This window comes from Bufo bufo, chromosome 1 (genome assembly GCF_905171765.1).
Source record: "Bufo bufo chromosome 1, aBufBuf1.1, whole genome shotgun sequence".
NCBI classification, from domain to species: Eukaryota; Metazoa; Chordata; class Amphibia; order Anura; family Bufonidae; genus Bufo; species Bufo bufo.
In genome coordinates, this window is record NC_053389.1 from 436,511,443 (window position 1) to 436,537,332 (window position 25,890).

A 25,890-nucleotide genomic window follows, 5' to 3' on the forward strand; every position below is an offset into this window, starting at 1 on the left:
CCCCATTTGCCAATAACTCTTGTGCAACACCTAAAGGGTTAACGACGTATGTAAAATCAGTTTTGAATACCTTGAGGGGTGTAGTTTCTTAGATGGGGTCATTTTTGGGTGGTTTCTATTATGTAAGCCTCGCAAAGTGACTTCAGACCTGAACTGGTCCCTAAAAATTTAGTTTTTGTAAATTTCGGAAAAATTTCAAGATTTGCTTCTAAACTTCTAAGCCTTATAACATCCCCAAAAAATAAAATATCATTCCCAAAACAATTCACACATGAAGTAGACATATGGGGAATGTAAAGTCATCACAATTTTTGGGGGTATTACTATGTATTACAGAAGTAGAGAAACTGAAACTTTGAAATTTGCTAAATTTTTCCAAATTTTTGTTAAATTAGGTATTTTTTGGTGCAAAAAAAAATAATTTTTTGACTTCATTTTACCAGTGTCATGAAGTACAATATGTGACGAAAAAACAATCTCAGAACGGCCTGGATAAGTCAAAGCGTTTTAAAGTTATCAGCACTTAAAGGGACTCTGGTCAGATTTGCAAAAAATGGCCTGGTCCTAAGGTGTAAAAAGGCTGTGTCCTTAAGGGGTTAAGGACTTAGGACGTACCGGTACGCCATGTTTGCCGAGTCCTTAAGGTGGTGCGATCGGGTTCCCATGGAGCTTTAGGAGGGACCCAATGGCATGGAAGGCAGCGCCGCTGCCTTCCTGTGACGTGCCTGTGAGATCCAGCCCCCTGGATCTCACAGGCCGGAAGCTGTATGAGTAATACACACAGTATTACTCATACAGACAATTCATTCCAATACAGAAGTATTGGAATGCATTGTAAAGGATTAGACCCCCAAAAGTTCAAGTCCCAAAGTGGGACAATAAATAAAGTGAAAAAAAAAAGTTTAAAAAATAAAGTTTTCCCCCCAAAAATTTAGTTTCAAGTAAAAATAAACAAAAACGTAATTTTCCCCAAATAAAGTTAATAAAATAGGTAAAAAATAGGAAAAAAAAAAAGTATACATATTAGGTATCGCCGTGTCCGTATCGACCGGCTCTATAAACATATCACATGACCTAACCCCTCAGATGAACACCGTAAAAAATAAAAACTGTGCTAAATAAACCATTTTTTTGTCACCTTACATCACAAAAAGTACAACAGCAAGCGATCAAAAAGGCGTTTGCCCACCAAAATAGTACCAATCTAACAGTCACCTCATCCCGCCAAAAATGAGCCCCTACCTTAGACAATCGCCCAAAATATAAAAAAACTATGGCTCAGAATATGGAGACACTAAAACATCATTTTTTTTGTTTTAAAAAAGCTGTTATTGTGTAAAACTTACATAAATAAAAAAAAGTATACATATTTGGTATCGCCGCGTTGGTATCGACCGGCTCTATACAAATATCACATGACCTAACCCCTCAGATGAACACCGTAAAAAATAAAAACTGTGCTAAATAAACCAATTTTTGTCACCTTACATCACAAAAAGTGTAATAGCAAGCGATCAAAAAGTCATATGCACCCTAAAATAGTGCCAATCAAACCGTAATCTCATACCGCAAAAAATGAGACCCTACCTAAGATAATCGCCCAAAAACTGAAAAACTATGGCTCTCAGAATATGGAGACACTAAAACATGATTTTTTTTTTGTTTCAAAAATGAAATCATTGTGTAAAACTTACATAAATAAAAAAAAGTATACATATTAGGTATCGCCACGTCCGTGTCGACCGGCTCTATAAAAATATCACATGACCTAACCCCTCAGGTGAACACCGTAAAAAATGTAAAATAAAAACTGTGCTAAATAAACCATTTTTTGTCACCTTACATCACAAAAAGTGTAATAGCAAGCGATCAAAAAGTCACACGCACCCCAAAATAGTGGCAATAAAAACGTCATCTCATCCTGCAAAAATCATACCCTACCCAAGGTAATTGCCCAAAAACTGAAAAAATTTAGGCTCTCAGACTATGGAAACACCAAAACATGTTTTTCTTTGCTTCAAAAAAGAAATCATTGTGTAAAACTTACATAAGTAAAAAAAAAGTATACATATTAGGTATCGCCGCATCCGTGACAACCTGGTCTATAAAAATATCACATGATCTAACCTGTCAGATGAATGTTGTAAATAACAAAAAATAAAAACTGTGCCAAAACAGCTATTTCTTGTTATCTTGCCTCAAAAAGTGTAATATAGAGGAACAAAAAATCATATGTACCCTAAACTAGTACCAACAATACTGCCACCCTATCCCGTAGTTTCTAAAATGGGGCCACTTTTTTGGAGTTTCTACTCTAGGGGTGCATCAGGGGGGCTTCAAATGGGACATGGTGTCAAAAGAAACTGTCCAGCAAAACCTGCCTTCCAAAAACCGTATGGCATTCCTTTCCTTCTGCGCCCTGCCGTGTTCCCGTACAGCGGTTTACGACCACATATTGGGTGTTTCTGTAAACTACAGAATCAGGGCCATAAATATTGAGTTTGGTTTGGCTGTTAACTCTTGCTTTGTAACTGGAAAAAAAATATTAAAATGGAAAATCTGCCAAAAAAGTGAAATTTTGAAATTGTATCTCTATTTTCCATTAATTCTTGTGGAACACCTAAAGGGTTAATAAAGTTTGTAAAATCAGTTTTGAATACCTTGAGGGGTGTAGTTTATAGAATGGGGTCATTTTTGGGTGGTTTCTATTATGTAAGCCTCGCAAAGTGACTTCAGACCTGAACTGGTCCCTAAAAATTGGGTTTTTGAAAATTTCTGAAAAATTTCAAGATTTGCTTCTAAACTAAAGCCTTGTAACATCCCCAAAAAATAAAATATCATTCCCAAAATGATTCAAACATGAAGTAGACATATGGGGAATATAAAGTAATAACAATTTTTGGAGGTATTACTATGTATTATAGAAGTAGAGAAATTGAAACTTGGAAATTTGCAATTTTTTACAAATTTTTGGTAAATTTGGTATTTTTTAATAAATAAAAATGTTTTTTTTTTTTTTTACTTCATTTTACCAGTGTCATGAAGTACAATATGTGACGAAAAAACATTCTCAGAATGGCCTGGATAAGTCAAAGCGTTTTAAAGTTATCAGCACTTAAAGTGACACTAGTCAGATTTGCAAAAAATGGCCAAGTCCTTAAGGTGAAATAGGGCTGAGTCCTTAAGGGGTTAATGTATTTCAATGGGAAAAAATGCCAGATCTGGCATTCCGGCAAGTGTTCCAGAATTTTGGACGGAGATAAAACCGCAGCATGCTGCGGTATTATCTCCGTCCTGAAAAGTCAAAAAGACTGATGCATCCTGAACAGATTGCTCTCCATTCAGAATGCATTAGGATAAAACTGATCAGTTATTTTCCGGTATTGAGCCCCTAGGACGGAACTCAATGCCGGAAAAGAATAACGCTAGTGTGAAAGTACCCTTACATGTGCACTTGGCAGCTGAAGGCATCTGTGTTGGTCCCATGTCCATATGTTCCCGCATTGCTGAGAAAAATGAAGCTTTAATATATGCAAATGAGCCTCTAGGAGCAACAGGGGCGTTGCCATTACACCTAGAGGCTCTGCTCTCTCTGCAACTGCCGTGCCCTCTGCACTTTGATTGACTTTAGGAGAAGTCAGAGCCAGGCGTGGTCACATTTAAACTGCCTGGTCCCGTCAATCAAAGTCCAGAGGGCGCAGCAGATGGAGAGAGAGCAGAGCCTCTAGGTGTAATGACAACACTCCTATTGCTCCTAAAGGCTCATTTGTATATATTATCATCATTTTTCTCTGAAATGCGGCCACATATGAACATAGATGTCGTCAGCTGCCAAGTGCACATGCAACAGGTCAGCCAGCCTCATAAGTCGAAATCTGTTCAATATTTGAAAATACTCCAGCTCACCTCGGGTAATGCAGTCCAGTGCACGGAACGGATCAAGTTAAATCCAACAAACAATAGAAAAGTAGAGTCCAGCACTTTCATTTAAATCCTCGTTAAACCAAAGCAGCTGTTCACGCGTTTCGATTAAGAACACACCTGTGTTCGAAACGCGTCAACAGCTGCTTTGGTGGAGGATTATGTCTTTGTAAGTTATTTGCTACGAAAGTGCCGGACTCTACTTTGCTATTGTACAAAAATTCAGTTTTGAATACCTTGAGGGGTGTAGTTTCTAAAATGGGGTAATTTCTGGGTGGTTTCTATTATAAGCCTCACAAAGTGACTTCAGACCTGAACTGGTCCCTAAAAAGTGGGTTTTGGATAGATTTGCTTCTAAACTTCTAAGCCTCCTAACGTCCCCAAAAAATAAAATGGCATTCGCAAAATGATCCAAACATGAAGTAGACATATGTAGAATGTAAAGTAATAACTATTTTTGGAGTTATTACTATCTATTATAAAAAGTAGAGAAATTGAAATTTGGAAATGTGCAAATTTTTCCAAATTTTTGGTAAATTTTTTAATTTTTTGTATAAATAAAAATGACATTTTTTTTTATTCAATTTTACCACTGTCACGAACTACAATATTTGACGAGAAAACAGTCTCAAAATAGCCTGGATAAGTAAAAGCGTTTTAAAGTTATTACCACGTAAAGTGACACTGGTCAGATTTGCAAAAAATGGCCTGGTCCTTAAGGTGAAAAATGGCAAGGTCCTTAAGGGGTTAAGCTTTCATTGTCTATTCCAACTGTCATCAAATTTTCTAATTGCAGCTGTTGTCATGTAAAAATTTAGAAAAGGGTTATTGCACTACACATTTCTAGGACAGGCCCCACTGAACCTAAGAATTTAGTGCTGTGGACCTTTTAAAATTCTATCCTGCATGGCCGGTGGCTGGGAGCACCACTGTTTGGGAAAAATTCCTATTCAGTTGAATGTGAACCCTTCATTCTTAAGATCAGTGGGGATCCCAGCAGTCAAACGCCCATCAATAAGAAAGTGATGTAAATTCTAAGACTTTGCCATTTCATTTTAATGGGAAACCCATTTTAAGCAAGGATGCTGTGGACTAGCATGCGGGCGTATAAAGTTTGATCAAAATGTGAACAAAGAAACCTCATGATCATTTTTGAAAAGTGTTAACTTAGCAGCAATAGACCCCTGTAAGCATTACATACAGTATGTTGACCATGTTGTCTTTTTTTCTTGCATTGTGGTTTTATTATATAATGACCATGCCACATTTTCATCAAAAATATGTTTTACCTGTGTGCAGCCCACAACAGATTCAGTTAAAAGATTGTCTGAAGATTGAATTGTGTCTATTGTCTGGTATTCTGTCTTCCCAATTTCAAGAAGACTTTTGCTTTGTACGTTATTTTCTAGTTTACTTCCTAAGAAGTCTCCATCACCCGAACTACTACTCTCCATGCAGGAAATTTCAGAGCACCTCAATAAATCATCTACACTGGCAGTAGACTGACAGGGATCTTCAACCTGCAATTGGCAAAAGAATAATAAGTGTAAACATATTCTACATAAAATATCATGAGAAGCACAGGTTATATAGATTCTTCCCCCAGCACATTTAATGCATCTCACTAAGGCTACGTTCAAATATTTAATATTTCTGGAAGATTCAAGCATTGATTCCACAGCAAAATTCCCATCAAATCTCCTTCAATTCTCTATACAATGCAACTAAATGTGGCATTTCATACTTAATTTGCATGCAGCAGAAAAAGATGTCGGCAGAATACACAGTCACATTCACTTGACCGTATGGCCGTCCATGCCTGTGTTGCAGACTGCAAACAGCGGTTCCGCAATACACGGGCACTGGCCCGGGTCCGTCATCCGCAATATACGGCAAAATATAAGAAATGTCCTATCTTTTGCAGAGCGGAGGCATGGATCGTAAGCCAACGGAAACACTCGGAAGCCCTTCCATAGGTTTTCGGGTCCGTGCCTCCGGACCACAAAAGATAAGACCTGTCCTATCTTTTGCCACATTTTGCCGATCGTGGACCTATTCTAGTCAATGGGTCTGCACTGCAGGCATGAAGTTCACACTGACCATGACTGTACATTATGGACCGCTATTTCCAGGCCACCATACAGTCGTATGAATGAGCCCTAATGCAAAGTAGACCCTTTGAATGACGAGCCACACATCCACAGCAGAAATCAGGCTTGGACTTCTGCAGCGGATTCTTTGTGAAATACATGTGAGGCTCTACCATAGGTAACATGTGGACACAGCTGTACAGAAGGAGCTTCTAAAGTTAAAGTGCATAAACAAATTACAAGATTTGTAAATGCAATCATAATTCAACATACACTGTGGCTCACTTTGGCGAATGGTTTTTGCTCTCCGTAACTCCCTTTTCCGGTCTTCTATACCAACCTCACCTGAGACTGCATTATTGTCTTCCCAGGACGTATCCAACAGATCAAAAATAGAACCTTGAAACTCTTTGCCTAAGCTATGCGACAAATAATTCCACAAAAGTGGAGACATACCGAACGGTTGCAAAGATTAACCTGGGTGTTTGGGCTAGATGCCCTCGTCCGTATAGCAGGGATCAGCAACCTTCGGCACTCCAGCTGCTGTGAAACTACAACTCGCAGCATGCAAACATGCTCAGGTTCTGTTCTAACTCCCATACAAGTGAATGAAGGAGTTGTAATTTCTGAACAGCTGGAGTGCCGTAGGTTTCTGATCCCTGGTATAGAGGGACTCAGAGTAGATCATAATACTGCATATACCTTTGCAACGGTTTGGTCAAACTGGCTACAATTTCATAGATCTCCGGCCTTTTAGACAACGGCATCCGCCCAATTCCAGGTATTTTAACTAGTCAATTCTCCCTGACCTGAACCTCTCCTTCCCAATCCCTACATTTTTACTCAGGACAGGCTGAAGGGTAGATACTGGAACTGGAAATGTTGAATCCTTCTGAACCGCAAATCTCAGATATTTTTGATGCGCTGTAAATATTGTGACATGATAATAAGTATCTTTTAAAGTGGACCTTTCACTAGTTTAAAAACTAACTATATCAGTGGGCAGAGCGGCGCCCAGGGGTCCCCCTGCACTTACTAGTATGTCTGGGCACCGCTCCGTTTGCCCGGTATAGGCTCCGGCGTCTGTAGCTCCCTGTTGTACTGGGCGGAGTTTTTGTATTAGGGTTGTCCCTTGCTGCAGCGCTGGCCAATCGTCGCGCACAGCTCATAGCCTGGGACTCCCAGGGGGGACCCCTGGGTGCCGCTCTGCCCACTGATATAGTTAGTTTTTAAACTAGTGAAAGGTCCTCTTTAAAAGATACTTATTATCATGTCACAATATTTACAGCGCATCAAAAATATCTGAGATTTGCGGTTCAGAAGGATTCATCCATTCAACATTTCCAGTTCCAGTATCTACCCTTCAGCCTGTCCTTAGCACCAAGAATCTTTTCAAAAATAGTAGCAGAAGTTGTGTCCTGGTTGAGGAAAGAAGAGGGTATAATAATTATACCTTATCTGGACGACTTCCTATTAACAGCTCCATCTGCCACCATTCTAATGAGACAGCTGGAATTCACCTTGAAGAGTCTCTCCCGCTTGGGATTAATCATATACCCAGAAAAATCAAACCTTATTCTGGAGACTAGGAATATTTTCTTAGGCACTCTATTGGACTCGGAAAAACAATGTTCATTCCTGCTGATAGAGAAACAGGCAAAGATGCGCCAGGAGATTTCCTTATTCCAAAGGAAAGAAGTCTGGTCTATAAGAACGGCCATGAAAATCCTGGGGTTAATGACGTCTTGCATCGCCACAATCCCCTGAAGCAGTGATGGTCAGTTCGCAGTGTTCGCCAGCGAACACATGCGGGCTGCCATCTGTAGTAAGGTAGACTCACCCGTCCGGCAATGCACAGGTAAGCCCTTACCTGTATAAAATAAACTTGAAAGGCAAGCACTCAAACTATCATGGAGCAGGCACACTATTTAATACTAATAGTACAGGGTATCACAATAATAACATCACTTAAAATATATAGCATATAACACTAAAACACTGGAATTCTATAAAAATTCTATAAAAAAAATCGTAGAGGGATAAGGTGCAAGATAAGTTCCTGTCGAAATTAATTATATCAGTAGATGTCCTCATTAGTGCATCTGGTATTAGCGCTGGAATACTGGCCGCCTGCACGCTTTGATATAGTATTGCATCCAAAATCACAGATAACAGTTTTGATAGCCGCAGTATATTGTACGGATAAATGATTGCTCACCGAGCACTGACCCCACCTGATGGTATGTGATGTTCACACTGACTAGCGTGCGCTCAGGTGTAGGTGTTCCGGGCAAGTCAATACCTGCGTAGCGGTAAGATTTTCTTGCAATTGCCTGGACTGTCTCTGTATCCTGCTCCGTGCACAGTTCTCGTGAGAATTTGGACTCGAATTCACGGGTGCAGATCGCTTTTTGCCTTCACTTTCCGAATTACTGAAGAGTCGTCTCACCAGATTAAATTATAGAGTTGAAATCGCATTTCTCCTCCAAGTCCTTACCTGTGCCTGTGTCGGGAGCCAGTCTGAAATCAAATGCGGTCACCGGGAGCAGGCAGTTCCGAGAACAGCCGCCGGGGGCCTTCATCGGGCTGTTCTCGGAACTGCCTGCTCCCGGTGATCGCATTTGATTTCAGACCGGCTCCTGGCACAGGTAAGGGCTTACCTGTGCATCGCCGGACGGGTGAGTCTACCTTACTAAAGATGGCAGCCCGCATGTGTTCGCTGGCGAACACTGCGAACTGACCATCACTGCCCTGAAGTCAATTCCATTCAAGACCTTTGCAGAAAACAGTTCTAACTTGTTGGAACCGAGATCTAAATTCTTTGGATCAGAAGATCCGCATTCCAAAGTCGGTAAGACGGAGTCTTTCATGGTGGATAGATCCAGATAACTTATCAGTGGGAATTCCATGTACTTTAGAATCGTTAATTTCTAACGATAATTTGTTTTCCCTTAGTCCTAACAGCAGCACAGATGGGGTTAACTGCCCCTGTGGACTAGTAGGACCGGCGGAATTTTAATGAGCCCAAGAACCAATAAACGCTCTTCAGCTCCCTGAAAGGGAGGAGATCACCCCCCAGCCCACCGTGTTTTTAACAAGCATAATGTATTTAGGGTGGGATATTTGTGTGCTGCTGTTAGGACTAAGGGAAAACAAATTATCGTTAGAAATTAACGATTCCCTTACGTCCTCAACAGCAGCACAGATGGGGAGATAGCAAGAAGAATCCCCTAGGGAGGGTCCTCATGCCTGGCAGAACTAAGAACAGTCTGCCCAAAAGCCGAAAACTCTGCCATCCTAGCATCTATCCTATAATGGGAGATGAAGGTTGACTCAGAGCTCCAGGAGGCCGCCTTACAGATCAACTCTAAGGGGAGGAGTCTTCTCTCCGCAACCGAGGTGGAGACCGCCCTAGTAGAATGGGCCCTCACAAACTCAGGAGGATCTAAGGATTGGGAGACGAAAGCTTCCATAATGGCCTCCTTGATCCAGCGACTAATGGTGGCTTTAGACGCTTTACGGCGTTTAGACTTACCGGCAAACAGGATAACAAGATTCTCATCTATCCTGAACTCACTAGATCTATCCACATAGATCTGGAGGCATCTTGAAATATCCAGCGGGTCTCTAGCTGGAGTATCAGAGGAGGAGGCTGTAAACAAAACTGGTAAAGATATTACCTGATTGATGTTCTGGAAAGTAGGCACCTTAGGCCTGAAGTAAGGTAAAAACTTCAGGAGTACTCTATCCTGTAGAAAAATAATGTACGGGTGAATTGCGGAGAAAGCCTGCAATTCAGAAACTCTTTTGGCTGAAGCTATAGCCAGAAGAAAGACCATCTTTAAAGTCAAAAATTTAAAATTTACCTCCCCCAAGGGGGGAGATGCTAGCCCCCTGAGCACTACTGAAAGATCCCACTGGGGGATAGGTTTCAGTATAGTAGGCTTTAGTCTTTCAGCTCCCTTCAGGAAGCGTTTGATGAGTGGGTCCCGAGAATGTGGCCTGTTAAGACAGGCCGAGATGGCATAAACCTGTACCTTCAAGGTAGCTGGAGATAGGCCTCTATCTAATCCATCCTGAAGAAATTGAAGTATCGCAGGAAGGGGCGGATCTGCAGACGCCACCTGTCTGGAATCACACCATGCCTCGAAGATTCTCATGATCCTGGAGTAGGCCTTCTTTGTAGACTCTGCTCGGGAATGCGACAAAGTTCTCAGGACCGACTCGGAAAGCCCTTCTATGTTGGGAAGGGACTGATCAACCTCCAGGCTGTCAGGTTGAACCTGTGCAGATCTAGGCAGAGGTGAGTGTCCCACGACACCAGTGTCTGCTCCGGGGGGAGTCTCCAGTATTGTCCCCGACTCATCTGAATGAGCTGGGTAAACCAGGATCTTCTGGGCCAAAACGGTATGATGGCTATTACCGAGGCCTGATCCTGACGGATTTTCATCAATACCCTCGGTATCATGGAAAAGGGAGGGAAGATGTAAGCCAGCCTGAACCTCCACGGTATTGACAGAGCATCTATCGCCAGGGGGTTGTCTTCCCTGTAGAGGGAACAGAACCTCATCACCTTGGCGTTGAACCTGGTTGCCATGAGATCCACTTCTGGCATACCCCATCTGTGAACTAGCTGCCTGAAGATCTCCGGATGCAGAGACCACTGCATGGTCGGTAATCCTCGACTTAAGCGGTCCGCTATCATATTGAGGGAGCCTCGAATATGAACGGCAGATAGATGGGAAAGGTTCAGCTCTGCCCATCGAAGAATTACCCCGATCTCTGACAGAAGGGGCAATGATCTTGTGCCTCCCTGTTTGTTTATATAGAGAACTGCAGTCATATTGTCTGACTGGACTTTCACTGCTTTGCCCCGGATCTGAGGCACAAAGTGAAGGAGGGCTAGCCGGATAGCTCGCATCTCGCGAAGATTGGAGGAAAGATGCCGCTCCAGAGGAGACCAAGATCCCTGAATTGGGGATCCGTCCAGGTGAGCGCCCCAGCCTACAAGGGACGTGTCTGTAGTCAATATGACCCAAGCTGGTTGGGTCATAGACTTCCCTGCTGGTTGCTGAAACCACCATCTGAGGGAATTTCGGGTTTGACCGGACAGGGAGCACAGGGAATCTAGCCCCGCAGGGCTGCCGTTCCATAGGTGTAAGACCTCCGACTGAAGAGGACGGAGGTGCCATAGCGCCCAAGGGACCGCAGCCGCTGACATGAGCCCCAGCATCTTCATGAGAGTCCGGATAGAGACTCGACGAGGGACATAAAGGACCTTTGCCAGGTCCTGAATCCGCGCTCTCCTTTCTGGAGTCAACCAGAGGGACATCTCCACAGAGTCGACCACGAATCCTAAGTAATGGATTGAAGTCGATGGGCTCACATTCAACTTCTGCCAGTAGATAATCCAGCCTAGGCGGAAGAGAAAAGAGATTGCGACCTGAAGATGGTGGGTAAGGATCGGAACTGAAGAGGCTATGAAAAGCCAATCGTCCAGATAAGGAATAATAGTCAGTCCTTGGAGTCTCAAAGCTGCCACCACCGAAACCACCACCTTGGTGAAGATAAGGGGGGCAGAAGAGATTCCGAAGGGAAGCACGGCGAACTGAAAGTGCCTGCAAACCCCTGAAATCTGGACCGCGATCCTGAGGAGTTTCCGGGAAGCGGAATGGATCGGAATGTGAAGGTACGCATCCTTGAGGTCCAGAGTAGCCATGACGTCCCCAGGATTGAGGATATGGCTGACTGACCTTATGGTTTCCATGCGAAACCTTGTTTTCCTTATAAATCGATTGAAGAATCTCAAATCGATGATCATCCGGAGATCTCCTGTCTTCTTGGGAACCAGGAACACTGGTGAATAAATCCCTAGGCCCCTCTCCCCTGCCGGTACCTCCTCTAGGGCTCCCTTGGAAATATAGTTCTGAATGTAAGATTCTAGGACCACCTGTTTGGCAGACCCGAAGTTTCGTGTGGCGATGAATCTTTCTGGGGGGAGAGAGATAAGATCTACCCGGTACCCAGCGGAAACTATGTCCTGGACCCAGGGGTCTGCAATCAACCGGCTCCAAGAGTCTTTGAAATGGGTAAGACGGCCCCCCACGGGAATCTGGGGGAGGGGTACGGGAAAATCTAGAGGAGACACTGCAGGGGCAGCAGGGCTTATCCAAGAGCCTCGAGGAGGCCCATAGTCAGGAGGGTTTTGCCTCCCTGGTGGGTTTGCGGGGGCGTCTCGGATATTTACGAGACGCCCCCCCCCCAATCTCTGCGCCTAGACTGCTGCCCAGGATGACCTCCGCCCTTCTTTTCCTGTCTGGGGCGTCCCTGAAAGGGCTGCTGGGGGAGGCTCTTCCCTTTTTTATCGGAGAGCCCCTCCATTATTTTGTCCAATTCGGACCCGAATAACCTATCTGGTTCGAAGGGGAGCCCACAAAGGTTAAACTTGGATGCATTATCCGCGATCCACGGTTTCAGCCAGAGTGGTCTGCGAGCAGCTGAAACTAGGGCCATAGTTTTGGCAGCCAGCTTCAGCTGCATCTGGGAGGAATCAACTAAAAAGTCCATAGCCAGGTTGGCTGACTTGAAGGCTGCCAGGATGTCGTCTCTTGATACGCTCTGGTCCACATCCGTCTGGATTTGATTAAGCCTAGAGCGTAGATAGGTGGCTACCTCAGTGGCCGCAATGGAAGTAGATGCGGAGGCAGCGGCCGCCGCGTAACCCCTCCTAAGGGTGCACTCTGCCCTCCGGTCTAGAGGGTCCTGCAGGCTAGACCCATCGTCTGCAGGGACTAGAGTGCGCCGGGACAACTTGGCTATAGCCATGTCCACCTTGGGAACGGAACCCCACGATTCCACCAAGGGTTTAGTCATCGGGTACATGAGTCTGAATTTTCTGGTAAGAACTGGACCCTTCTCAGGCTTTTTCCACTCTGTGCGCATCACAGAGAGGAGGGTCTCATCCGCTCTAAAGACACGCTGTGTCCGACCGGCGGGATCGGAGGACTCCCCCATGTCAACATCCTGGTCCCCCGACCTGATGGACTTGAGTAACTTCTGCGTCTTTTCTGGAGGGAAAAAGCAAGAAGTAGATTCTTCTTCCTCAGAAGAAGAAGACCCCACTGAACAGGGGGTAGGTCTTTCGACCGGTGCGACCACCTCCATGGGAGTCTGAGAGGGACCTGGTAGCCTCTCATTAAGCAGCTGAACTACTCCCTTGATGGAATCATCCACGTATGTCTTGGTCCATTGGAACATCTCCTGCATCGTGGGTTCCGTGGATGCCGTGCGACAACTCTCACATCTGGAGTAAGGACAGCTGTCATCTAGGGGTGTGTTACATTCGTAACATGCCAAATGCTTCCTCTTGGCCCCAGCCTTCCGCTGATCCTGCTCCTTAGGGGAAGCCATAGTCTGTAATGTAAGAAACAAAACAGGTCATAACACCTACAATATCAGGAGGTGGAGAAAACCAGACCTTAAGGGGGCCCACCAGCACTAGAAGAAATAGAGCTGAAAGAAGAGGAAGTACAAAACCCAAGCAAAGCAATACTGCAGGAATATCACAAAGCACAGGAGAGCTCTGGAGCTAACTTGTGAAAGCAACGCAACCAGAGCACTGACTGATGGGCTCTGGGCGCTTAAAAGGAGGAAGCCCCGCCCCCCAATGGGCGGGTTCCTGAAACGAGATCAGCACCACTCCCTTTTTTTTTTTCTTGTAGAAAAAACCAGAGCCTATACTGGCTCTACCTATACGAAAATTGTCTCCCCAGACTAATCCTAAGTCCAGGATGTCCTTCTAGGGAGCCAGTTTAAAAGAAAGGTGAGTTTTATACATCACCGCAACGCTTCGGAAAACCGGAAGTGACGTAGCGCACCTAGGGCGCGTCACTTCCGGAAAATGGCGGCGCCCATAGCGCCGCACACATGCGGTAACGGAGGGACGGAGCACCGTCTACAGATGATGAGAGAAGAGGGGAGGGGACGCCCCCCTCCCCGACGGTACCCCAGACCGAAATCGCCATGATCAGGCCTAAAATAAAGGCACTGAGATCCATAGAAAGCGAGCTAAGCTTAAGGAGGGGAAAAGAACCCCTAAGCAATCTTCAGCTCCCAGAGAGGGAGCGACACGCCAGTCCACCTGTCCAGAGGACAGAAAAAAACACGGTGGGCTGGGGGGTGATCTCCTCCCTTTCAGGGAGCTGAAGATCGTTTATTGGTTCTTGGGCTCATTAAAATTCCGCCGATCCTACCAGTCCACAGGGGCAGTTAACCCCATCTGTGCTGCTGTTGAGGACGTAAGGGAACCTCAGATTCTAGTAACAATGAATGGCAGCAAGTCAGGCTGGGGAGTCCAGGTGCAGGACTTATACTTTCAGGGTCCCTGGAGTCACAATCTCTCACAGGTCATCAAACTTTAGGGAGTTGAGAGCAGTCTTGGAAACTTTCCTAAAAGCGGAAAAACTTCTAAAGGGCCTACATGTACGGGTTCTCTCAGACAACATTGCAACAGTATAATTCCTGAAACATCAAGGGGGGGTCAAGATTTCTACCCCTTCAACATTTTTAAAACCGGATATTCAGCTGAGCAGAGAAAAATGTACTGTCAGTCTCAGCAAGCCACCTGAAAGGAGATAAAAAATGTGATTGCAGGTTTCTTAAGCAAACATTCCATATGTCCAGGGGAGTAGTGTCTCAAAAAAGAGGTATTTCATCTACTTTGCAAGAAATGGGGGACTCCTCAATTGGACCTCTTTGCCACAAGAAAAAATACTCATCTTCCCTTTTTCTTCTCACTAAATCCATGGGACAGACCAGTGGCAGTAGATGCTTTGTCTCAGAGTTGGGACATAGATATGGCATATGCCTTCCCGCCTTTTCCTGTAATTGGGCCAATCCTGAAAAAGCTGAGGTCAGAACGAGTAACTCTGGTCCTAACAAAGTTGGTTCCCAATTCTAAAGAACTTTGCATTGGAGGAACCCGTCTTTCTTACCCCAGAAGAAGACCTATTGTCTCAGGGGCCTCTTTGGCATCCACAAGTTCACAGGTTGAAGCTGGCAGCATGGAATCTGAAGAGCAGATACTAAGAGCCAGGGGCCTGTCAGTAAGAGTTATAACGAATATGCTACAAAGTCACAAGAGCGTTACTTCTGCCAGCTACGGTACGATTTGGAAAAAATTCAGTTTCTGGTTTGTTTCTCTTCAATAAGAGTCAGTTTCCCCTTCTATTCAGGACATTCTAGAATTTCTGCAGGAAGGTTTTGACATGGGTCTCAGGCCCAGTACAAAAAAAGTTCAGATTTTGGCTTTGAGTTGGTTTCTTGACTTCCCTCTAGCAGAGCACAATTGGATAAAAACATTTTCTCGTGCCATCTCCAGAATCCAGCCTCCAGTAAGAAAGTCAGTCCCGGGACTTGTCACTAGTATTGGAGCACCTATGTAAACTTCCTTTTGAACCTTTAGAAAACTGTGAAATAAAAATGCTCTCTTTCAAAACAGTATTTCTGGTGGCCATAACATCCCCAAGGAGAGTAGGAGAGATACAGGCTTTCTCTTCAAGAGAACCATATATGAGGATTCTGGATGACAGAGTAATCTTAAAATTGGACCCAGCCTTTATGCCAAAAGTCGTCTCATCTTTTCATCGTAATCAGGAAATAGTTCTACCCTCTTTTTATACAGATCAGAAGAATGCAAAACAACAACGTTTTCATACTCTAGATCAGGGATGCTCAACCTGCGGCCCTCCAGCTGTTGTAAAACTACAACTCCCACAATGCCCTTCTGTAGGATGATAGTTGTAGGCTGTAAGGGAATGATGAGAGTTGTAGTTTTGCAACAGCTGGAGGGCCGCAGGTTGAGCATGCCTGCTCTAGATGTTTGTTGTTCAGAAATACATTATTTAGAAGTCACTCGCCACTTCAGGAAAGATTCAGCTTCATTTGTACAATTCAGTGGGAAGAATATGGGGAAACAAGCTGCAAAATCAACTATTGCAAGATGGATTAAATCAACAATCCAGCAAGTTATACTTCCCGGAACAAAGACTGCCCATTCAAAGTCACAGCCCATTCTACTCGAGCAGTGGCTGTTTCTTGGGCGGAAAGAGCTAATGCCTCAGTGGAACAAATCTGCAGGGCAGCTACCTGGCCTAGTTTTCAAACCTTCTGCAAACACTACAGACTAGACCTATCCGCTAATAGAGACCTAGCCTTTGGACAGAATGCTGCTGTATTTTCTCAGTCCAAAATTCCGGAACACTTGCATTATTTTCCATTGAAATGCATTAATGCCGGATCCGGCCTCAAGTGTTCCGGAAAAACGAATCCGGTTTTGCGGTCTGCGCATGCGCAGACCTTTAAAAATGTGAAAAAGATAAATACCGGATCCGTTTTTCCAGATGACAACCGGAGAGACGGATCCGGTATTGCAATGCATTTGTGAGATGGATCCGCATCCGGATTCGTCTACAAACGGTATCCGTTTGCATACAGATTGCCAGATCTGGCAGGCAGTTCCGGCGACGGAAAGTACCCTAAGTCTAAATTCTACTTTATGGGTAGTACTGCATTAAAGAGGACCTTTTATGGGTTTGTAGTAAGTGAGATAAATATCTGTACCTGCCTCTTTTTTTTAAATAGCACTCCTGCGCCCCGTTATGGCCCCCTGCAAATTTCGCGCTCAGTATGCTAATACTGAGCATCGGCGCAATGGGGAGGAGACGCAGTCTTTCTCTGTGGGCGTCTCCTTCTCCCTGGCTGTATCGCTGTCCAATCGCAGCGCAGAGAGTCACAGACACAGGGAGGTTTTTTTGCCCTGCGCTTGGACAGCGCTACAGCCAGGGAGAAGGAGACACCCACAGAGAAAGACTGCGTCTCCTCCCCATTGCTCCGATGCTCAGTATTAGCATTCTGAGAGCGAAATTTGCGGGGGGCCATAATGGGGCGCAGGAGCGCTAAAAAAAAAAAAAAACAGGCAGGGTGGCAGCATCAGCGGGGGGTACCCCGCATGTGCAGATATTTATCTCACTTACTACAAACCCATGAAAGGTCCTCTTTAAGCTATAGCCATTGTTCCTTACAACCCTACTTGCAAGGAAGTATCCTTTTTGACTGTAATGCTTTTTCGTATTATCTTCCACTGTCAACAATTGTCGGAAATACCTAAGCTGTTTAATTAAAAGAGTTTGAACCATAATAATTTAACATACACTAGCAGAAAATAAAAAAAGAACACCTGGAAAACCTAATGTGATTGAGCTGATATTGACAAAGTAGCAGCTGCTAGTGGTGCTTGGTCAATGATCACACAACCAGGCTGGATCACCCGTTATTTTGGGTTCTTCAGAAGGTTATATGTTGAGACAGGGTCACATTAATACAGGCTACCACTCTGGCATGGTAACGGTCATACAGATGCTAGATATCCTGTGGTACGTCATTCCAAGCTCTTTCAACTTGGACCCATAGTTCAGCCAAGGTGCTTGTTGGCTCCTCTGCATAGGAGATCCGTTGTCCTATCCAGTCCCAGACATTCTCTATGGGGGAAGAGATCTGATGTGGCCATCATTAGTACCAAGGCAAAACCTGCTTTGCTATTGATGGCCGCATCATAGTTCATAGGAGGGCTAGAGGGTGCCTACAGCCATCATGCATAGTGTGGAGACACACAGGACAAACACCAGGTGTCATGCCGTGTGCCGCCATTAGCTACCATAGTGGTTCCACATGATATTCATGAGGGGAATATTGCCTAGCCTTTAGGACTCAGAAGACGTATTTTTTCAAACAAGATAATGCCTGACCACACAGTGCCCACACTACACAATGTCCTCTTCATGGTATCTAGCAGCTCCCCTGGTCAATTCAATCGACAGATCTCTCCCTCACTGAGAATGTCTGGGACTGGATGGGGCGACGGATCTCCCATACACAGCAGAAAACAACCATCATGGCTGAACTATGGGTCCAAGCTGAAAGAGTTTGGAATGACATAACACAAAAGGATATCCAGCATCTGTATGACCATTACCATGCCACAGTGGTAGCCTGTATTACCGCAAAGGAGATGCCACCCAGTATTAATGTGACCCTGCCCTGCTGTAGAACCCAAAATAAAGGGAACACCACCTTGCTTGTGTGAACTTAGACCAAGCACCACTAGTGGTTTAGACTCTGTCAGCTCAGCTCAATCGCAATGTTTTCCAAGTGTTCTTTTTTCATTTTCTGGTAGTGTATATTTAGCAAGTATTCAAAATGTTTAACTCTTTTTTTGAGAACCTTATCGATGAAAGATACAGAGACACAGAGAGAGATGGACAGAGAGTTGAGCAGATTTATGTATAGTTTTGAGGGACCAGATTCAGTATAACTTGTATTTCCTTCATTTAAAGAGGTATTCCGGTTTGCAATTTTCAGCATCAATTCACATGAAACATGATTGTTTAGCTGTTGCCCTGTATTCCTGCACTGTAGACACATCATCAATGACCTTACCGCCGTGTTCTGCTCATTCTCCTAGACCAGCTGTCTGGACTCCTGCATGTCCAGCGTTCAACTCTGTGTCCTGAGGATGCAGATACAGTTGAATACAATGGCAAAGCAGAGAACCGTCAACTCCCTGCTTCACCATTCCCGTGCTGCCAGCGAATGCAAACACAATGTACTGACATCATTGCGCCTGCTGCGCTCAGCCACATACAGCACAGCGATTCTGTTTGTCAGGGGAACATGGGATAGGTGAGTTTTTACACCAAAGGCACTACTCTGTGAGGGGTCACCACATAACCCTGTGTGTGTGTGGGGGGGGGGGGGAAGCAGGGACAGTAAAGGGGGCATAACTGTGTGGAGAACATCTAAAATGGCATAACCCTTTGAGAGAGGACATCTAAGGAGGCATAACTGTGAGGGGGCCACTAAAGGGGACATAACTCTGTGAGGTCCCTTAAGGGGAATAACTGTATGGGGGAACACCTAACCGGGCATAACGGGATGGGGGCCTCCTAAGGTGAAATAACTGTGAGGGGGCACTAAAGAGGGCATAACTGTGTGTGGGGGCCATCTAAGGGGCATAATCTATGAGGAGGACATCACAGTGTTTGGGGGCCACCTAAAGGGGCATCACTATGTGTGGAGGCAGTTGAGGGCGCAGCACTGTGGGAGCATAACTTTGTGGGAAGATGTCTAAAGGTGCATAACTCTGTGGGGGTCCACTAAAGGGGGCATAACGGTGTATGTGGGGCTATGTAAAAGGCATAACTCTGTGAGAAGGGCTACTAAAGGGTGCATAACTATTAGGGGAACATCAATGTTGGGGCCATCATCTATGAGGGGGACATCGGTGTGTGTGGGGCTACTTAAGGAGGCATCATACTGTGTGTGGATACGTGGCATCATATTGTGTGGAGTCTACTTGAGGGTACATCATGCTGTGTGGGGTACATTTAAGGGGCATCACTTTGTAAGTGGATCATTTAAAGCAACATCATACTGTGTGAGGAGGGAACGTAGAAAACATCACTTTGTTCTGGGGCCTTTTAAGAGGGCCTCATTCTGTGTGAGGGGCACCTAAGGGATCATCCTACTGTGAGGGGGCACTTAGGGGAATCATAATGCAGCACTGCAAGCCACTGGTGTTGTCCCTCCTGTTATATATTTTTTTTTGTTTTGCAGCTCATACCTGAGTCTGCTGTAGGATGAAGGTATGTGGATCTTTACAAAAAGTACTTGAGTACCCCTGTCCTAGACCCTGCCCAGTAGACGTGATATCAGCAATGATGCTGTATCTTTGTGTTGGGTTTTTCCAGCAGGGCCTCGATCAGGCTTGGATGTGTGCTGTTCCAGCTGGGAGGGGAAGGAAAGGCAAAGACCTGATGGTACAGACACTTTCTGTAAATCTTGAGCCAGGATGTAAACAATGGGTGCGGGTCACAGATTGCAATTACGCTGGAGGAGCCAAATTAACTCTGAATCCTTAAGCCCCTTGCAGACGTGCATTTGTCATGCTGTGAGTCCGCAGCGCAGCTCCCAGCACTGACTGGGTCACATAGCATTATATTGATTTATGATGCTATGTAACCCTTACAGTTCTGGGATGTATTATATAACACTGACAACATTATGTCAGTGTCATTTAATACATTCAAGAACTGTAAGGATTACATAGCATCATAAATCAATATAATGCTATGTGACCCAGTCAGTGCTGGGAGTTCACGCCAGGAGCTGCGCTGTGGACTCGCAGCGTGACAAACGCTCGTCTGCAAGGGGCCTTAGACTGATATAATGCAGTGAGGTTGAATGCTGGGGTTATTATTTTTTTTTTTGTGTGTAACCAGAAAACCCCTTTAAAACTGTTCTTTCTATGCTTAGGAGTCCAGTTGCTGGTACTTGGTGCCTGACAGCTGTCTCTGTTTGCACACTTATGCAAGGAAGGCGGTCAGTCACTGAATAAGGCCACCCATTTTACTCCTAAGCCCAGAATGACCCAGGAGTTCAGTGAATAAATTACAATTTTTACTGAATCTTTTACTATATAACCATATATCAATCTGCTCAATTGGTCCTGCTGTAAAACATGCTGCCTGCAGATCAGTCATCATGTTTAATGTTACAGGTTCCTGTGAACTCTGGTTGCAAATGTATTGTGTTGTGCTTTTCCATAAGTATATATATTTTGATTTTATTACAGCACTCAGTCTTTTTGGGTATGAGTCTATCAGCATGGCACATTTTGACTTGGCAAGATCTGCCCACTCTTCTTTGCAAAAACACTCCAAATCTGTCAGATTGCGAGGGCATCTCCTGTGCACAGCCCTCTTCAGATCACCCCACAGATTTTCAATCGGATTCAGGTCTGGGCCATTCCAAAACTTTAATCTTCTTCTGGTGGAGCCATTCCTTTGTTGATCTGGATGTATGCCTTAGAAATTCTTTTGTACCCTTCTCCTGACTGATACCTTTTAACAATGAGATCCCTCTGATGCTTTGGAAGCTCTCTGTGGACCATGGCTTTTGCTGTGGGATGCGACTAAGAAAATTTCAGAATTTCAGGAAAGATCAACTAGAGCAGCTGAACTTTATTTGGGGTTAATCAGAGGCACTTTAAATGATGGCAGGTGTATGCTGACTCTTATTTAACATGATTTTGAATGTGATTGCTTAATTCTGAACACAGCTACATCCCCACTTATTCAACCACATTATTTTATATTTATTTATTTTTCTTCCCTCCACCAAAAAAAGATTTCAGTTTGTTTTTCAATTGAGTGGTACAGTTTATAGGTCACATTAAAGGTGGAAAAAGTTCTGAAATGATTTAGCTTTGTCTAATTTTTTTACAGCACAGAAACCTGACATTTTAACAGGGGTGTGTAGACTTTTTATATCCACTGTATATCTAAATATCCTAATTATAGTGGATTTGGTATATAAGAGGCCATATTGTTATATGTTATGTATTTTAAAGATGGCCAAAAGAAGTTCATGGAAAGGACATTGTTCATAAGGTTTATTTTCTCATGGATGTACCAGTCTGAGAAGAGGCATTCTTGTCTCCTTATGGATTTATGGCTGAGATAACAATATTCTCTGGACGCAGCTGGTGCTAATTACCTCTACAGTTTGGCATCTATTAATGAAGCAGAAAATCTGTAATATCTATATACACACATGTAATCAACCTTAGTTTTTGTATAAGAAAATCAATAGGACCTATGTATTATTTTATATTGTTACGTATTATTAAGGATTATTTATGTATCTGTTATCATATATATAATTCTCAATAGGAACACATATATTCCTAGAGTATGATAAAAACAGTTTAGGTATAAACCTTGCTAATGAGTCTCTGTCTAGGGAAAGATGTGTTATTTTAACTAACCATCAATAACCCATTGGAGTGGCCGAGGAGGCACAGATATCTCTGTGAGAGAACAAGGTTCATTATATTATTATCGGTACAAAAATTTGAGAGTATGGGAAAAGTCTAAATGATGCACAAACATCTGTGTTTTAGTTGTTTTTTGTGTCAAAAACTAATCCCTGGAGCTCTGATTTAAGGTTCCATATGTCATGTGTATAGAATGTGAGATAAAGTCATACTTGGATATTTAACCCTTACTAGAATGATACTAATAGCTTAGGTAATAGTGTCACCTAGGGGTAAATGAGTAACATTACACCAACAGCAGAAATGCATTTTGGGTAATACAGTGACATCACAGTCATTATCATATGTACACGCCTAGCCTACAATGATTGGAAAACTCCAAGTTAGGAAGGTGTGTCTAACTGATAAGTTTGTGATCATAAACCACACACACATGAGGGGAAAAATAATAGCAACAGGAAAAAGACAGGGGGAACAAGGAAAACACAGAGAATCAAAGAAAGCCCAGGAGAAAGATCCAAATGATCAGGACAGACTTTGGAGCTGACTTCCCTTAGTCTCTGCACATCATCTGCATTCTTGGGTAACGTATAACTTTATTCCGTGTAGTGTTGATATAAATTAACTAGCCTGATATTTAGAAAACTCCTCGTTGTATGGAAGATGTATAGTTATTAAAAGTGCTACATCAATATTGTCACTATTCAGTAAAGATGCATATTACTGAAAAAAAGATCTAAATATTGATTTCAGAGGAAATTCTCGGATTGGAATAATTTCATTCCATAGTCAATACCAGGCTTGATAATTTATAAGTTGTGTGACAATCCTACCCGATTATCCGAGATTTGTCATAGTTTTGTGCAGAGCAAAGGTTCGTATCTATTATTAACATTATTGAGTTCTATATCTGATGATTGTGGTCGAGACGGATCGTATTACATTTTATGTTTGAGAGGTATTGTGTATACGGTGGTCTTGGTGCTAGTGGCGAATTTTGGGTACTGCATATCACGTGTGTTATTGCATATTATTGAATTTTATATTCAATAAGCTTTGATTGCATTTTAAATTATTGCATAATAAATCATTTATATTTTTGCATAGACTCTTGTACCTTATTTTACTGATTGCACAACATAATTAAATTAACAACGATCTCTTTTTGAGGTATTTTATATGTCCACCTCAAGGATCAATTCCCTTTTGAAATCCTTTGATCCTTTATTTTATATAAAGCCTTTTGCTTTATATCCCCAACAATTGATTGTAGCCCATGATGTCTTTCTAAGGCCTCATGCACACGAAAGTATTTTCTTTCCGTGTCCGTTCCATTTTTTTTGCGGAACCATTAATTTCAACGGGTCCGCAAAAAAACCAAAAGGTACTCTGTGTGCATTCCATTTCTGTATGTCCGTTCCGCAAAAAATAGAACATGTCCTATTATGGACAAGGATAGTACTGTTCTATTAGGGGCCAGCTGTTCCGTTCCACAAAATACGGAATGCACACGGATGTCATTCGCATTTTTTTGCGGACTGCAAAATACATACAGTCGTGTGCATGAGGCCTAATAAGTATATTGTTACCTGTGCACAGCCCAGAATAGGCTCTTTTATAACCAGCAGTAGGTCTGAGGACTGAAGTGTATCTGTTGGCTCTGAGTTTTCTGTTATCCCATGTTCAAGATGACTTTGGCCTTCTACATTATTTTCTAGATTGCTTCCTAAGCATGCTTCATCTCCTTCATTCCTGTCCTCTATGCAGGATTTTTCAGAGCTACGCAATAAATTATCTTTGCTCATAGTGGACTGACTCAGCCTGAAATCTTCAACCTGCAATTGGCATAAGAATTAAGTGTAAATACTTAATCTGAAGAAAAAAAATCCTACATCCGTAAAAACTTATTAGTCTGTGCTCCTCGGTCCCTCTTTTAAAGGAGCTTTTAAAGCCAAGCAGCAAGGTAGTAGTAAAGGTGGCAATACACTTTAGTCAAAAGTGATCAACAGGGACGATTTAAAAATGATCAAGGGACAATCGTTTTAGCCAAGTGATGACCCACCAGCATCATCTCAAAAGAAGTTGGCCGTAAGGAAAATTTTTATCCAGTAGTCTGTCAAAAGATCTTTCTTTGAAAGAACGTTTCCAGAAAGATCTTTAATCAAACAGCCAGATTCATCATGTATGGACAATTTGAACAATTGCAATGTCCACTATTTGTATGGCCATGTCTGCGAAACAATCGTTCACCAGATAATTGTTAAACTGCTGATAAACCATAAGCTAGTTTCTGACTAACATATATGGCCACCTTAAAGGTCATCTGTCAGCAGACTACTACCTATGAAACTGAATAACCTGTTACATGTTTGCTTGGCAGCTAAAGGCTTCTCTGTTGGTCCCATGTTCATCTGTGGCTGCATCTGAGAAATATTAAGTTTTTATATTTGCAAATGAGCCTCTAGGAGCGTTGCTGTTACACCTAAAGGGCCAGCTCTCTGCAACTATCACACCCTCTGCGCTTAGATTGAAAGGGCCAAGTAGTGTAAACATGATCACACCTGCTGGGCCCTGTCAAAGTGCAGAGGACGTGGCAGTTGCAGAGAGAGCTGAGTATCTAGGAGTAAGGGTAATGCCCCCACTGCTTCTAGAGACTCATTTGCATATATTTAGAATACATTTTTCTCAGAAGTGTGGGCACATATGTACATGGGACCAACACAGATGCCTTCAACTGGCAAGCGTACATGCAACAGGTCAGCCAGTTTCATAGCTACAAATCTGCTGACAGATGCCCTTTAAAGAGGTTGGCCATTATTTTGCAAATGATGGTCTAGCCCCAGGTCATCACTACCCGATTGGAGTCTAACACCCTGCAGCACTCTCCAGTCAGCTGTTCTGCAGTAGCTAAGGAATTACACAGCTCCATTCATTGTGCAGCACTGCAGTATCCAGCTCCGTCCTCTGCATATTAGACGGAGCTGCATAGTTCCGTCACCGGAGCTACTGCAGAACATCTGGTCAGCAGGGTGTCAGATCCCCGTTGATCAGAAAGTGATGGTCTTTCTTGAGGACAGGCCATCACTTGTAAAAAGGTGGTCAATCCTGGATAATCTGAGATGTTTTATTCTAATGTTGTGCCACAACTCATGGTCTTTTAAACACAAACCACTGTCCAAGCTGAAAATTTTGAAATGATGCCAAAAACCGAGATATTACACCAAAACTCTAGCTCACTTTTGGTAGATTCTCTAAATTAAAATTTAATAAACTAGAGAAAACACACAGGTCATAATAGCCTATGATGCCCCAATAATGTAAATACCTGTGACAGGCCATGAGAAGAACTCTGAACATCTGAATTATATCCATCCGAACTGAGCTCTGCACGCTCAGATTCCAAAGAAACTAATTCAATTTGGACTGCAAGGTCTAATACATCTTCATGTATAACTTGTTTTATTCCAACATGTTCAAAGTCACTGTGAGTTTGCCTAGAACTCATAGGGCAAATAGCAGCATGATTGGAGGTCTGACCTTCTTGCATGTTCTGTTGCAAGTGAGAACTCCTCTGCAAGAAGAAAAAGTACAACCTGAAAATGGTACAACCATTTCTTTCTAGAATTCATTTTGTATGCAGCACAGAGGATATTAATGGGTCATTTACTTGCAATTACTACAATAATCACAAAATTAAAGGAGTTCTCCAAGAGTATAAAATGTCCCCCATGTGCCGGGCACCCCACATGGAATATACTTACTCCGGTCCCCGCTGCTACTTCTCCCTGCACACAGATTAAAACATCTGGTGTCGGGGGAGGAGCAGCCAATAGCAGATGGGGACGAGCCTCCCTAGCATAACCCGCGATGCTAGGGAGGCTCGTCCCCGTCTGCCATTGGCTGCTCCCCCCAGACACCGGATGTTTTCATCCATGTGCAGGGAGAAGCAGCAGTGGTGGTGCGGGGACCAGGAGCGGCGCCGGGGTA

The 25,890-nt window shown here is 43.5% G+C and overlaps 1 protein-coding gene across 1 annotated transcript in view; it reads right to left on the minus strand.

The window, feature by feature from the left end:
* The window catches only part of LOC120978662 (bromodomain-containing protein 8-like), a 42,277-nt gene extending 16,641 nt beyond the window's left edge, over window positions 1-25,636 (minus strand). Inside the window, exons 1-3 of the mRNA XM_040406924.1 lie at window positions 25,229-25,636; window positions 23,493-23,738; window positions 5,211-5,441 (exon numbers count right to left, since the gene is read on the minus strand). Of these exons, the coding sequence (XP_040262858.1) occupies window positions 5,211-5,441; window positions 23,493-23,738; window positions 25,229-25,450 (699 nt within the window). The 5' untranslated portion in view covers window positions 25,451-25,636. The remainder of the gene's footprint in view (window positions 1-5,210; window positions 5,442-23,492; window positions 23,739-25,228) is intronic.
* Between the last annotated feature and the right edge of the window lie 254 nt (window positions 25,637-25,890).